Source organism: Rhyacophila brunnea, unplaced genomic scaffold (genome assembly GCF_057557595.1).
Source record: "Rhyacophila brunnea isolate RB1 unplaced genomic scaffold, BYU_Rbru_1.0 scaffold_4, whole genome shotgun sequence".
Taxonomy (NCBI): domain Eukaryota; kingdom Metazoa; phylum Arthropoda; class Insecta; order Trichoptera; family Rhyacophilidae; genus Rhyacophila; species Rhyacophila brunnea.
Window position 1 is genome coordinate 17,315,078 of NW_028233068.1, and position 16,768 is coordinate 17,331,845.

The window sequence follows — 16,768 nt, forward strand, 5'->3', positions numbered from 1 at the left end:
AGGTACATGGCAGACAAAAAAATCAAATTAGACTACGTCTACATAAAAATGTATAATATTATATTTTTACTACTTGTACTTTATTACTATAATATGTAGGTACCTACTTTATTACATAATTCAGTAGGTACCTACGCTACAAGAAATACTGCGAAAACTGCTGGAGGTATAGATTTTAGTATTGGATGGCTTGAATGATACAGTCCTTGGTCCAAAAAAGAGTTGAAAAATAAAATTATCCAAAAAATAATAATTGGGGCGAATTTCGTGTTTTTTTTTTTGTTAGATGTCTAGCGAAAACAACAAAAGTTCCATACAGATTTAACAATATTTGAACTAGGAGAACTCTTTTTACCAAAGGAAGCATAAAATAAAATGATTTGTCAAAATATGTGTACACAGGAAAATAGTACTTAATTCATTTGTTTTTAACCCGTATTGGCATAGCGTTTTTTTGTCGTCTTGTACCGCGTTGTCAAGTGGCAATATTTTTTTTCAAATTCATTTTTTTAACATATTTATAGTGAACATTACAAATTATTAATTCAATACGTTCACAACATGACAGTTAGAAACAAAGAAATATTATTAAAATAATGTTATATAAAAGTTCTTAAAAGTAGAAAAGTGTATCGTAAAATCGTGGGTTATTAAAAAGTTTGATATTATTAATATCGGCTGATGGAGGTAACCAATTATCCAGTGAATCTGAAGTGGTTCAATGGACAAAATAAAAATACGCATTACCTCTTCTGGATCTTGGCCATCTTAAGCAGACTCCTCCATTCTGATTGGTTGCCCTGTTATGTTCTCCAGATGAGATTCACAACATTCACAAGTTCTTCTGTAGACCATCCAGCCACCGAAGGTGTGGTATTTCCGCATTCTATTTTCACTCTGGTCCACTAAACGTTAGGCGCTTCATTCATCCATATGTCACGTGGCCGGACCGTCGCAGCTAATGGATTAAGTCAATCTGACGACGTCACGCTCATTGAAATGCTTTAGTTATTATTATATCCGATATTCTCTTGTACAGGCGCTATTAGGATTCGGTGATGCACCTGATACAGCGGAATGGCAATGTGGCGGTACACTTATCAACAAAAGATGGGTGCTCACTGCAGCTCACTGCACTGTCAGTCCATCGATCGGGTAATACGAATACCAATTTTATTAAATGTTAATAATACACATAGATACCAAAGTTGATGCAAGGACAATAACTTACATAATATGTAATAAAATATAAATGTCTGTGCTGTTTGGATCAATTTAAGAACAGAAAGTAGTACGTCCTTTGTTCTTCATGTGACACGTTCATGTAACCAGCCTGGTCCAATGTCGTTTCTTCACCCTCTATGTGACGAGATGGGCACGGTCAACTTTCTTTTCTCTTACTCTTAAAGTTATACTACAGAACACCATGTATCGCTTCCGTAAAGTAGCACTATCAGAATCCAAGCATTGAAAAATTTTAACCAATTACAGCAGTGAGTCCCAAACATTCTGTATCGAGTCGGATGTTGTTCCAGCCGTTTGCATTTGGACATCGAGCTCTTTTTGCGCAGTGTCATCTTCAAATGATGTACACCTTCAGGCATTTAAAGCTGCCAACACTAATTGTTCTGCCTCATGCTGATTAGGAGCAAACATATGCTATTTATTGCACATAGTGTTTTAGTTTTGTTTATAAAACCAACGCGAGACGAATTCTTATGCAGAGTTGTTGAATGGTGCAGCGTCATCTATGCACTCCAGCGGGTCTATTCTAATACACAAGGCCGCTATAGTGATAAAATGATAGTATTTATTACATATATTATGTATTGAGGTATTATAATTGTAACAATAAGTATGCCGTCTCATCAGTCAAAACTGTCTCTCTCTCTCTCGCTCTAAATTTTATCACAGCCAAGAGACGCACTGTAAAAATATAGCACTTATTGCAACATTAGGCGGCCACAGACATACAGTTTTCGTAACAGGTTGAACATGCCAGTTAATACGTAATGGCGGCCATACAGCTATCTTTGGTAGATAATCTGCTGCGCCCATAGACGGACAGTTTTCGACCTGCCAGATGTGTGCCAGGTTCAAACTGCCACCGCATACGCCCCATCATCGGCCAGGACCAGCAAAACAAAACAACGTTCGCCTAAAACTCCAACCAAAAAAACAACGAAAAACACTTCTCCGAACTCAATCGAAGAACCTGAGGCAAAAAAATCAAAATCCAGAAACAACCACCAGCCGCCCCCACCACAAGTAGATGAAGACTCTTCCTCCTCTGGCGAGGATTACGAAGTGGACGTCTCCCGAATAGACCCGGACCAATATGAGGACATCTACACCGACGTTTCAACCTACCTTAATGAGGTCATTACGGCTTTCCGCGGCAAACAGGCAGGTGCCAAGGAACGCATAACAAATGCCCTCCTGAGTCTGTCTGAAACCCATAGCCGACAAAATCTGGCCATGGCCAAACTGGAGTGGAAAGCAATCGTCCAAGAGGCTAGGATCCTGCACCTCGAAGGACTGCTGAAGGACAGGACCTCCGGCCTAAACATCCAAAAAAAAGCCATCAAGGACCTACACGCCCAGTCCAAAATACTCAAAACCATCCAGCCACAAGCGGCCACAAACGTCATACCCACTGTAACCACTCCTGCAATGTCATGGGCCACAGCACTGGGAAGGAAAAGCCGCCCACCCGCGGCGAATGCAGCAACACTTGCTCCACCCTCCACCTCAACTTCTGCCAACCAGTTTCCGTCCCTACTTCCCCTCGCCCCCAGACCGGGAGTTCTCTTCTTCCCGACCGGTTCTGGGGAGAAGAAGTCGGATACCACGAAGGAAATACTCAAAAAGGCCTTCGACCCCAGGTCTCTTGGAGTACAAATTACGGGTATCCGTAACATAAGGAACGGAGGTGTCATTGTTCACCCCCGTTCTGAAGTCGAGGCCAAGGCTCTCATTAAAGCCCTGGAGACCTCGGAGGCTGCCCTGCGAGCCGAACTCGCCGGGAAAAAACAGCCTCGCGTCATAATTTTCAACCTTCCATCGACCCTTACTGAATCACAACTCCGGGAAGCCATATTCACCTCCACCAGGGAACAGACCGGCCTGCCAGAAAAGGCATACAAAGACATCAGACTGAGCCACAAAGCCGGGCCAAGAACCGGCAGATGCCACTTCGTGGTCTTCGCCCCGGCGGCTATCTGGTCTGCCCTAATTGCAGAGGATAGACTCTACATGGGGTGGGAATCCTTCCCCCTTAGGGATTACGTTGGGGTAGTTAAGTGCAATATTTGCCACCTTTTCGGTCACATGGCCAAAGGATGTACGAGCAAAACTCCAACGTGCAGCCACTGTGCTATCACCGGCCATGACCGCGAGGACTGCCCCAACAAAGGAAACCCCCCCAAATGCGTAGCCTGTCACAAGCACAAGCAGCCGTCGGACCACTCCACCGGCAGTCTTGACTGCCCAGCAAGGCTCCACGCTGAACTGCGTGAGAGGGCCATGGTGGACTACACTGCCACGCGATGATCTCCTTCGCTCAGTTGAACGTCAACCTGAGCGACGCCGGCTCGGCGGAGTTAATTGAGACTATGCGGGCCAAAGGCCTGTCTCTGGCACTGGTACAGGAGCCGTACCACTGGGCCACTGAAAGGGGCCCAAAAGCCACTAAAAAGGGACTCGGGTGTGCGGGTCTTGTCGTCAGCGCCAGGGGTGCTGAGCCGAAGGCCTGCGTTTTCGCTCTTGACCCTCGCCTTGGCGTGCTGTCGCTCTCGCACCTGTCAACTGAGTTAGTCGCGTGTGCAGACATAAGCTTTCCCGGAGGAGGCAGCGTGGTGGTTATCTCCGCCTACTTCAGCTTTAAGAGTACAAAGGAACACGTGGCATCAGTGCTCGACGGCATCCTACGCGCAGTTGGTGGCAGGGATGTCATCATCTGTGCGGATGCGAACGCGCAATCCCCCCTCTGGGCGCCCGTGGATACCCCCCTGTGCGACGCGGACGTCATCGAGGAGTTGGTTCACCAGCACAACCTGGTCGTCCTCAACAACCCAAATAGCGTGCCGACTTTTGTGTCGCACGCAAACTCCGGAAGTACCCACATCGACATCACCCTGGCCACTGAGTCCGTCGCGAGACGTATCAGCGGCTGGAGAGTCCATGAGAGCGCTTCCATGAGTGATCACCGGTTGATCACTTTTGAGCTGGCCCCTGAGTCCTCGCACGATGGCGGCTCTGACGTTTCCCCAACCCCTCCCGCGCGATTTAGAACGCGCGACGGGAGTTGGGAAAAGTTTGAAGAGGCGCTTTCCAAAAAGCTTGACAGGACATCCAGAACCCGATTTCCGGACCTACACTCGGCCGCCTCACGACTGACTGCAGACATCACCGGATCAGCCGAAGCTTCACTCGGACGCTGCAAGCCCAAGCCACCAAGCCAGTCGCCGTGGTGGACGCAGCATGTTTCTCACCTGCGTGATCTTTTCAGAAAAGCGCGTAAGGCCCATCAACGTGCACGCCTGCGCAAGCAACCACCTGCCTCCATCGATCCCCTTGCAACCATGGCCAAATCCACTCGAACGGAATACAAGAAAGCGATCACTCAAGCCAAGAAAGACTACTGGCGTAATTTCGTCACCATTGAGGGAGGTTCGGACCCCTGGGGTCCTCCATATCGCGCACTGAGGCTGGGACTCAGACCGACGAGACTCTTGTGCGGCATCGAGAAACCGGGTGGCGGATTCACCAGTACCGAGTCTGAAACAGCTGCGGTCCTACTCGAGGCCCTCATCCCCCTGGATGATGAATCCAGGGACGATGACGCCATGAGGATGGCCCGCTTTGAGGCTTCTCTTCCCATCGACACGGATCACTCCTCGTTGCCTTCCGAACAGGAGATCAACCACATCGTGCGTTCGTTGATTGCTGGCAAGGCCCCGGGCCCGGACTGCATTGACAATTTACTTGTCAAACGCACATGGGCCATCGCCGCGCCAGAGATTACAGCCCTCTTCAGTGACTGCATCAGAAGCGGCACGTTCCCCGACTGCTGGAAGAGGGGCTTACTTAAGGTAATCCCCAAAGCTGGCAGCCGAGAACCGTCTAGCCCTAAAGCCTACCGCACTCTAACACTTCTACCCGCTCTGGGCAAAGTGCTGGAGAAGCTACTGTGCCACAGGATTGAAGCCCACCTGGAGACACACTCGCCGCTTTCCGATAAGCAATTTGGATTCAGAAGAGGCAAATCAACAGTCGACGCCATTAGGAACGTGATTGCCATTGCTGAAAATTCTCGCCGTAAATACGTCCTAGGAGTTTTCCTGGACATTGCAGGTGCGTTTGATAGTGCGTCCTGGCCTCTTATACTTCGAAAGCTCCGGCTGAAGAGACTACCAGGAAATTTGTTCGCGTCAATTCAAAGTTATTTCACGAATAGATCGATCGAGTTTCGTGTTGGATCAACAACAATAGAGAGGAAAACCAGCATGGGATGTCCCCAGGGCTCAGTCCTCGGGCCCCTTCTCTGGAACGTACTCTTCGACGATCTCCTTAGAATTCCGCTTCCAACCGACTGTACTGTCATTGCCTACGCAGACGATGCGCTGCTGCTGGTCGAGGCCGACAGCAGGGCGAAGATTGAGAGCACCGTTGGCGAAGCTTTAGCATCAATTGAGGCTTGGGGTAGATTAACTAGACTATCATTCGCACCTTCCAAGACAGAAGCCATTGTCCTTAAAGGACCGAGACGACTTAGCAGTTCGAGACTACCCACAGTCCGATTCGGTGACACGAGAGTGAAAGTGTCGAAGATCGTCACCTATCTAGGCGTCAAAATGGACACAATGTTAAATTTCCTACACCATGCCGAAACCCAAGTCCACAAGGCTGGGGTGGCCTTCCAGAGGATCGGCCGCATGGCTGGTGAAGGATGGGGCTTAAAAGTAAGGGCGCTCAAGATCACCTACGGCGCCATTTTTATGGGAATAGCGGCTTATGGCGCCAGTGCCTGGTGCCCGCGCATTCCCAAGAGTGTCAAACTTAGAATCTCTCTTTTAAGAGGACAGCGCAGCGCGCTCCTGTCCATTACCAAGGCCTACCGTACGACATCAACCGACGCGCTCCCGGTCCTGGCCGGTATTCTCCCACTTGACCTGCACATTCAGGTCAGCGGCGCTTCAGTGTTGCTCCTCAAAGGTGAGGAGGCCGACGTTGGTGATTTTCATCTCGTCCCCCCCCCTCGACGAGCCGGCGAGGGATTAGCACTACTGAAGCGCAAAATTAGACTCATGTCGCTAGTCGCGGCCATTAAGACCTGGCAGCGAAAGTGGGACGAATCCACCAAGGGCCGGCACACATACAGCTTTTTTCCAGACATTCAGTGGCGAATGGAGATAACCAAGTATTTGACTCCAGACCATTACACCAGTCAATTTGTGACTGGTCATGGTGGTTTCGCTGGCAGGCTCTTTGAGCTTGGACTTGTAAGCCATCCGACATGTCCATGCGGATGGGAGGTACAGGATGCCAATCACATCCTATGGGAGTATCTGAGTATGTGCTCCGAACGGGAGGAAATGCTCAGGTCGGTCCAACCAGCTGTTGGACCCATCGGCCCGTCCGACCTGGTTGCTACTAAGGCCAACTATCTTGCATTCAAAAAATTTGCGGCGTCTTACTACGGGCGTGAAGATCTCTTCACATAAATTTTGCTGCCTGTATGATTAGCTTCGTTCTTTGTTATATTAAAATAGTAGCTTCTTTTTCTTTAAAGTAAATTCCATGTGCTTTTTCTCTCCCTGGCACTTTGCATTAGAGTAAACTCAGTAAACTCAGTCAGAGCTCACTTTGAGCGTAGCAACCTAAGTCTTGGGCATCTTCTCCCAGGACACTCCCAGGCCAATTTTTAGATGCTTCACATCACCAATTGATGGGTCCCGTGATACTCTCGATTAAGACCGAGGGTGGTACGGGGCGGGTTTTGGTGGAGGGAATTTAACTTCAATGCCAGCGACCCCCCACTCCCGTGTTTTTGTAAAACTGTTGGAATTTCAACTCACCGAAAGTTCTCGGGTGACGTTAGATGTTGGTAACGTAAAGTAGAATATACCGCGAGATACAACTGCGGCTGGTGTTTCTTGTTATTTTTTTTTCTTTCTTTATTTTGTTTCTTGTTATAAAATACAAATTCATTTATTATTAAAAATGTAATAATATTATGTACGCGGAGATCGCAAATATTATATTTTATTTATTTTTATGAGAGTAAAACAAAGTTATAGTTATTTATGTAAACATATTATTTTATACAATATAATACAAATGTTAAAATTTTAGAGAGCATTATTAATTAAGTTATTGTGAAAATATAGACTAATAACTCAGTACTCAAATTTTATTTATTGTATGTAGTGAATATTACAAATTATTAATTTAAGACGTTCACAACATAAATTAATATACCTAATTGCGAATGACAATGTCGGTAAATCTAAATAAAATTTAAGTATGTATATATTTTAATAATATCATAGTAATTAATTATTATACTGATGATTGATGTAAATATAATTTTGTGGCATGTTTAAATTTATTGTATATAAAATCAATACCTTTATAAATATTACCGTTTTCTAAAAATATGACCAAATAGATAATTAATACTGTCCATTAAAGGGAATAATTTATTCAAAAGAAAATATTATATTTTATATTTACACGAATGTGTATAATATTGTTTCGGTGAATCGATAAAGTACACAATCCACTAGCGAAATCATGATTTATTTTACCAACGTCATAGGTGTGTATTTTATGTCAATTTGTTTCTAATAAAAACAATAATTATAACCATAATAAATTCAAAGTAAAATTATTCATGTATCAATATCGTGCAAGTATACCCTACCTAAAACTAATTTAAACAATACCCCTGTGTAATATCTCCGCGAACTTAACCTCCATAGTTTTTGACACTTACTCTGCCACAGACAATAACTGTACGTATATGGGCACGTCTGTTGACAGCTCGACAGATTTAAATGGGGTAGTTAAACTGATCTGTGATGTGTCCACTAACGTACAGTTATTGAACAGTTATTGTCTGTGCCATGTTCAACCTGCTACGAAAACTGTACGTCTGTGGCCGCCTAATACCAACCACTTATTGTAATTGTTACAATAATTGCTAATAACTCCATGCAAACCTATCCTAGTTATCCGTAAATACTATCAGTTTACCACTTTAGCAGCCTTGCGTATTGAATAGACCCGCTGGTGACACAGTTTCACCGTGAAAGTGATAGCTTTACTTCGGCCAGATGGTATTGACTTTCGTAGTATGTTTGAAGTGATAATCGCAGTTTTGTATTAGCTTTTGTAATTTTCTACACATTTTAAATTTGTTTCTATGTGATCTCTTCACCAAGAAAACTTTTAAATTAGTCATGTAAATTCATTCAAAGCACACATGAATGCATTTCTTCGGTAGTCTTGGGTAACTGCTCCTGCTCCATATTCAAACGTACTGTCTAACCTAACCCGATTAAAACCGGCTGTGGTACGGGGAGGGTGCGGTTTGGTCAAAGTATGAAGTCGAAGACGATGAGGATGAGGATGAGGAACGGAGCAAGAATATAATCTTTTTTTACTCTGGACAGTGTCACCAATTTTGACACAGCATTCGCTGTTGTCATGCAGAAATTTGAGTATGGCGATGGTTTTTGAAGTTTTTGATTCCGTTGTTTGAATAACATTCCATAATTATGTAAATCCCTTGCGGTCTGTTAATCATCGAGATAGTGTCTTCTTTATTTTTGTCATATCCTGATCAACACAACATCATAATATTATTATAATTGCAAATTATTGCATTGGGATTTTTTTTTGGTCTACTGAAATGTGGTTTTGTCTTTCAAGAGTCATTGTAAATTTATAACTCTTACTCAACTCTTACGGTCATGTTAACGATAAATGGTGTACCTAAATGTTTAATTTTAGTGGAATATCTTATTTTAATTTATTTACAAACATTATGATTATTCGACGTATGAACTGGACAGTGGACATATTATCATAATTCATAACATAAGAATGTTTAAGTCCTCTAAGTCCTCAACCTTTTTACACTTGCAGACCACTGAAAATAGGAGAAATGTTTTTTGGACCGTCAACGCAGAAATAAATATTATGAGGTTGATTTCGTCACGTAAAACTATAAATCTATTTTAAGAACAAAAATACATTGCATCAATACTTGCAGGTGTACGGGTTTTGAAGATTTTATTGATTTTTTTAATATTGCATTTGGACGCCAAAAATTCACGGACCACCAGAAAAATCTGCGGACCACCGGTTGATAAACACTGATTTAAGTAATATAAAAATGTTGTTCTATTTGAATAATTTTATTCGCCAGTGATGTGCTGCGCTTATTATATAAATTTAACTAACTTAATCGCATACAAGTTTCATGAGAAATGGTTGTTATGTCTTATAAGATCATAATATTATTACTAAGTGTTGAAGTATCTGACAGCACATATGGTTACACAGTTAATAAAATAACAATGCATAATGTTGCCATATTTATTTTCATTCCAGATCTGTAAAATTCGTGCTTCTTGGTTCTCCAGAGATAGGTGCACCAGTCGACAGAAACATGCTTTATGATATCTCGCAAATCGTGCAGCATCCAGTTCGAAAAACTCGAACAAAGTACAATGACATTGCCCTATTGCAACTTGATAGAGAGTAAGTAACACGTAATCGTACATAACAATTGCGCTTAAATTTTTGATTATTGTTTTACAATCTCACTTATATTTATTCAGATAAATAACGCACACTCGACACGTTTATTATGTATTAATATTTTAGTTAAACTTCGTATCAATACATAGTTTTACCGTAATATTTCACTTTTTGTATTATTACCACTGCACAAAGCGTTGGCAACTTTTCTTTTTTAGTTTTTCTTACTAGATCTAGCATTTTTGAATAAGCATCTAGCTTACAAAATTCGCATCTAGTGAAATTCATCGTAATTAGGTAGGATGCCCGTTGTTTAATAGGTAAAGCACACTGGCACTCCAGTGGTTACAGGTTAAAGTCCCGTTGGGTGTCGTATTTTTTCAAAAAATATTTTTTCTAGTATGTATATATACCTACCTGCCTATATCTGAGGTGTCAAAGAAATAATTTATTAAATTAGCTAGAAATTTCCACCACCAACTTCCACTTCTTGCACTGGTTGGTTTCGGTGGAGGGAATTTCAGTTTGTAGTGGACGAGTCGACTGAAACTTAAGTAGAAAACATACAGTTGGATGATACACAATCCTCGCGTATCAGAGTTGACACGCAAAAACCAAGGATCGGCAGGTGCAGAAAGACGAAATGCAAGAGGCAGTTTTTTGGTTCAACCGCCCTTGTACGCCGCATACATTGGACATAAAATTACGGCGCACCTACCTGCATTTAAAATTTTCTGTCGAATCGGCTGCGTCAAAGGAAATCACTCATAGGAATTTTTATGGTTTTTATGACGTAAGAATATTTAAAAAAAATCTTATTTTCAAATAAATCATGATTGTGTCACTACCTGATAAATAAATGTAACCAGTGCACGAAATGGAAGATTTTACGAACCGAATTAATATTTTCACAAGACGGAACGAGTCTCGGAGATTTCATGAACCAGAGCTACGTTCCGGTGCGCTCTAGTCTATTCCGACATCTGAATATAGCCATTTGTTTTTATTACAATGTGTATTATATTTTCATTTTATTTTGCAGTGTAAAATTTGGTCCAGCTGTAATTCCAGCATGCCTCCATGTAGACCCAACCGTCAATATAAACAAAGCAGTTGCCGTTGGATGGGGCAGTACTTCATTCGCGGGATCACCGAGTGATGTTCTCCTAAAGGTACCTACTTTAATACAGTGTATCCAATAATTATTGTTACTAGCAGAGCCAGCTGGCGGTCGCCAGTCTGTCTCGCTAGGTCTTGCAGACGGCTTGGCGGTGTTGGATATTAATATAATTGTGAAGTATGTATAGACGGCGCCATAGTTTTTCCTTCGGGATGGGTTTTCATTCACCTCAGACAGTTTGACATTTCGCCGATTTGCAAGTCGCCACTGCCAATATAAATTTGGGGTCATATGAGTAGTCTATTCTGAAGTCTGGCCTTCACAATATTGTCTGTCACCACCTCAGGCTGATAAGCCTAGCAGAACAGCTGCCAATCGCCGATTGCTACCACTGACATTTTAATAGAATATAATATGTTTATATATTGCACTTTTTCATTCATAATTATTTGTTTTCGTTGAACTAAGAGTACATATTACACATGTTGTTGGTTAGTTTTTTATAATTTATTAAACCCTGCCTAAACCAAACAATAGTAGTTAAAATATTATTCTATGTATAAAATCCTTACAGCACTGACGGCACAACTGTTGCGTCCGCATTAGATGGCCATTAGATATAATTAGAATGTTATTTAAATGTGGTAATTAAATAGAATGAGTTAAATATCAAAAATGATGTATGATTTAATAGCATAATTTTTAACATTTTACAGACAGATGCGTATTATGGCTTGGTTTTCCCAGGGTTTAATTGAATTGTAAAAACAACCAACACCATCTGTAAATTAATTAATCTTATTTCAATGTAAACAAATACGTATAACTGACAAAGCTTAGTCTGTACTATCTATGTTGGATCCACCCTACCTCCACCCATCGCCACAGCAGGATATCAAGATTGTATGAAAAATTAGACTATCCTGTGTGATTGACAGAAATTTGATGGGCATGAAAATAAATAAACTAAATATCTAACGTATTTTCAGCACATTTTAAAGCTGCTGGAGACATCAAAAAATTCTGGTCAAAATGCCATAAGTCTTTATTGCAAGCTAGATGCTTATCGAAAAATACCAGATCTGGCAAGAAAAACACTAAATTCGCAACGCTGGTACTAACGAGGCGGTCATTACGCCCCCGTCTAGAAAAGTGTACGTATGCAGTCATATCACAGTTCACCGTGAGTTGTTGTATCAGAAATTTATGGCTTTATAGCATTGAGATCAAATTAATTTCTGAATAAAACATTTAAAAGTACCTACGTAATAAAGGTGAAAACAGAAGAAGATTAGAAATACAATCACATCGTGTAATATGTTTATATAGAATTATAAATGATATAGGTAGGTTAGCAAATAGGTGCTCGTAAGTACCTGTCAAATATTTGATCCAGGGCTCGAAATGGACCGACACGCACCGGAGCGCCGTTCCGGTTCATAAAACCCCACCGTCTCGTGAAAATATTAATTTGACCATCTTAACCAGATATGCCATATAATAAAAAAAATCGAACATACTTATTTTTATAAAATACACATACAATTAGACAACTATGTTAATGTTTTCGTAAAATTATCGAGCGCTCCGGATCGTAAAATACACAATTTCGAGCGCTGATTTGATCATAATGACAGTGCGGTTATCAGATATTTGATAACAAACAATATCAAATGATTGGTCGTGTTGAATCTAATAAAATTGAAACATAACTGTCTGCAACGCTCCAAGAACAGCGCGTCATTTTTTGGTCTCGATATTATATTGCCGGTACGATATCTCAAGGTGAACTGTGGTACGGCGAAATGTAATACGTACAATTTACGTGTAACCCGTTACGCTCGCTACTTCACTCCGGGCCCTACTAAACTAAAACTGTACCTACCTAGTACAGTAAAAACAAAACAATGATTCGGTTTGTGCATTGTATGCGTACGAATACGTATACTGTTGTCAGCGCTACGGGCACACCGACTGTCAGGTAATTAGTAGCACTAGTAGGGATAAACATCCGCACGCACACTATCGATCAACCGAATCATTGTTTTGTTTTTGCTGTACCTACTGATGAAATAATTGACTCAATGCACTCATCTTATGTCTTTTTGATAAGGTGGAATTGGAAGAAATCCCACACGCTGAGTGTTCTGTTACATATCCCTCCGCACGAAACATCGAAAGAGGCATCGACAATACCACACAAGTTTGCTTTGGAAGTAGAACGGAATCGAAAGGGACTTGCCAGGTAGGTAATAAAAAAGGATTAACGTTATCGGTTGTAGAAATCTATGGCGATAAACAACTCATTACCTGTGTCAGCAGATTGATCGGCGATATTAAATAGGTACTGTATCGCATTGACAGATTATTTTAATATCCATTCCCATAGAATCAAATTATTAGACCGCAATAATAAATTCCTAGCTACTCGTATGCCCATTGACGCAAATGCCATTCGATCAATATAATTATTTACTAAATTATCATGTTTAGATATTATTTTGGTTTAAAAATAGTGAATAATAATTCATCAAAAATGTCACTCGAATCTAAGTACCTGGCCCGTTACTATCTGAATATAATAATATATACTATTAGTTTATTTATATTATTGTACCGATTGTACTTACGTAACCACAAATAAACTCTCACTTCTCTATCATCATGAATAACCATGATCGTCTTTCATCTACAACACCATCGACCCTCTCACCAACCACCCCCACAAATCTATGTACCTAATAAGTAAATAAAATGTAAAGACTTTCTCCAGTATGGAATACGAATTGCATAATATTACGTACCTATCCCCTTTACAACGTCCAAAAGCTATACATTTGCGATAAAAAATAAAGTTAATTTTTAAAATTAAAAATATGTATAATACGTAAGTACTGTTACCAAATATCATAATGCCTAAATCCCCCATCAACAATCCTCCAATCGACAGAGTTGAGAATATAATGATAATATTATTGTAACTGCAAATGAGTCAAGGCTAAACGATGATGCACAGCGAAACAAACAAAAAGTACGTTACCGTTATCTGTTTCTAGGCAAACGAAGGATCGAGGGTAGGTACGGCCAGTCGGCTACCTACCCCCGTTGAGCCCTTACGTCGCCTCTAAATACGATTCGCTACCTTTTTCGCGCCACAGCGTGCCTTTACAAATGTTATTAACAATTAATTGTTTATCGTCAAGCGAAATATACTTACTTAATGTCCCTGAATCGGTGTTTTTAATAAGTGGAAAAGTGTAAATCAACACCTTCCGCAAACCCAGTAGTCCCAGTACATATTACTTATGTAGGTATTTGTTTAATTATTATAAAACGGTCAGAGGGTTCTTGAATCGCCGAGAAAAGCGCTAGATTTAACGCCGTCTATTTTTTTTCCTTTTATGTAAAAACTCTAATCTAGCAGAACATACTATGTTGATCACTCCGATTTAATTTGCAGGGTGACGCCGGTGGTCCAATCCAAATACAGAACAAGAATGTCTACTGCACGTATACAATCGTGGGTGTTTCATCTTTTGGTGTAGGCTGCGGTATTGTAGGCATTCCTGACGTTTTTTCGAGAGTCGCTGCATACGTCCCATGGATCGAAAGTGTTGCCTGGCCATAATGTCACAATAATGATAGGACGTGTAGAATAATTAAAACAAAAGAAAGACAAAAATCATATAATGATATTCAAGTAATTGAAGCAGATAAACTATATAGTGATGTCAAGTAACCTTCAATTACGGAGATTAAAATATGATGGTGAAGCTGAAAAAACGTTACTAAGACTAATTAATAATAATATGTAGTTCAAGAAATTGGTGTATTTTATCTGCCAGATACATTTAAAAACTTTTTTTATTAACCAAACAGTAAGGTACTATAGAAAAATTGTAACTAGGCTAAATCATCCATTCCGGTTTTTCTCAGAAACTTATATTGGACTTTAGTTAGCACAATTTCTATCATTGGCAGACAATGAATCGATGTACATAATGATTTTTTTACCATACAAGTTCCATTTAGTGATATCTTCCCCATAATAAAATATCTTAGATAAGGCACCAATTTCACATTGCCCGCCACTTTTTAACATTTTCACTTCAATAATTTATTAAAATTGTTGCTGTTAAAGCATTTAATACGCGTTGTCTCTTCCTAACCTTCGATGATTTAAGCGAGTTATAATTTAATTCAAGTGGTGTGTAATAATTATTATAGCATGGAAAAACTTCTCTTCTCCTACTCAACACCTACTCAATCTTCATCTCACACCTGCAACCTTACAACCTACAAAACTTCACCTACTCAACAGTAATATTCAGGTTACTCCACTGCATTCATCATTGACGGACTGTCACTTTCGTTTGTTTTTTTTTCGTAAATTTTTAACTTTCAAATAAAGAACTGATGGAGGTGTCAGAATTTTTCACAAATAATATTTTCCATTGACATAAGTAGGTATATGAAATTCGTAAGACATTTTGTGTATTATGTAACTGATACACAATGTTTATAAACATTGTAATTATGTAAGTATTTAATAATACTCTATATAATATTATAAATGGCAAAATATGTTTGTTTCATTTCCTTTTCCTACTTGGCTCCAACTAACATTATAAAAAATACAAAGTTTGATTATTCAAATTACCTTTACTGCCAATTGTAATTTTCAAATTTCATGACAGATCAAGATAAAGTTTGCATATTTTATAATTAACTATTTTTTTTATTCAAACGAATAATTCACAAGATTTTAAGAATATATCATTCTGATTATTGAACAATTGGTCATACCGTAGCATAATGGATAAAATGCGCCGATTGAGGCGTTTACCCGTAGAGATGCTGCGTTCGATTCCCGGCCGGGTGGCTTACTTTTTTCAAAAAAAAAAGATTTTTTCTATTGGTTATAGTATACTCTCTCAGAAAGTGTTTTTCTAAATTATATAATGTTGCATATTTTAGATTCGATTTTAATTAGATGTTCTATTGATTGACGTAGCTGTCAGAATTATTTTCATTTTTACATGTTGTTTGCCTAGATACAGATATTTTAATATTATTATTATTTTGTTCAACGAAGCGACCTCATGTGAAGCTGGGTATTTTAGCTAGTGGGTACCTGGTGCTGATAATAAAATTATAATAATGTTTCTTCTTTATTTTATATTGTAAATAACTAGGTACAGTATAATAGCATGTTTTTTATATTTTATCAGATTATTTTATTACCTCTTTTTAAAATTCGTTCTAATAGGCAACTAAAATAATCAACTATACATTGAAGCTAATATTACTATAGGTAAGTACCTACTGACTTTTGTGTGAATGCAATAAGGAGAATGTGTATCATTATTATGCTTCTTATACTTATCCACTATTTCTAGAACGATACCGGAATTATCCATGTTACATACCAGATTTGTTGAAGCCAGACTCTCCGAGGTTGTCATTTATGATTTAATTAATTATACTTCTGATGACAATTTATTTGCTTAATTTTGGAACATGATAAGGTAGTTGGTTAAATAATAAATTAAGCATTTTTTAAATTTATTCAGTAGTATATTTACTATTTAGTACTACTTTTAAAATAAAATGCAATTTTCGTTTTAAGCAAGCTATAGGTACTGATACCAAATAATATTTATTATATCATCATAATGCCTAAATCCCCCATCAAAAATCCTCCAATCAACAGAGTTGGGAATATAATGATATTATTGTAACTGTAAATGAGTCAAGGCTAGACTGCACGTACAGATAAACAAAGAAAAAGAAAATTACCGTTATCTGTTTCTGGGCGGACGAAGGGTCGAGGGCTGGTACGGTCAGTCGGTTACCACCCTTGAGCCTTGAACGTCG

The 16,768-nt window shown here is 39.8% G+C and overlaps 1 protein-coding gene across 3 annotated transcripts in view; it reads left to right on the top strand.

Moving 5' to 3' along the window:
- LOC147067012 (venom protease-like) overlaps positions 1 to 15,459 on the top strand; it is a 28,040-nt gene extending 12,581 nt beyond the window's left edge. For 2 of the 3 annotated variants that reach the window (XM_085954622.1, XM_085954621.1), the window contains 5 exons: positions 1,040 to 1,155; positions 9,622 to 9,771; positions 10,814 to 10,943; positions 13,005 to 13,136; positions 14,352 to 15,459. In XM_085954622.1, coding sequence (XP_085810748.1) covers positions 1,040 to 1,155; positions 9,622 to 9,771; positions 10,814 to 10,943; positions 13,005 to 13,136; positions 14,352 to 14,519 — 696 coding nt within the window. In that variant the 3' untranslated portion in view covers positions 14,520 to 15,459. The remainder of the gene's footprint in view (positions 1 to 1,039; positions 1,156 to 9,621; positions 9,772 to 10,813; positions 10,944 to 13,004; positions 13,137 to 14,351) is intronic. The other variant, XM_085954623.1, reaches the window with a different exon arrangement.
- The last annotated feature ends 1,309 nt before the right edge of the window (positions 15,460 to 16,768 follow it).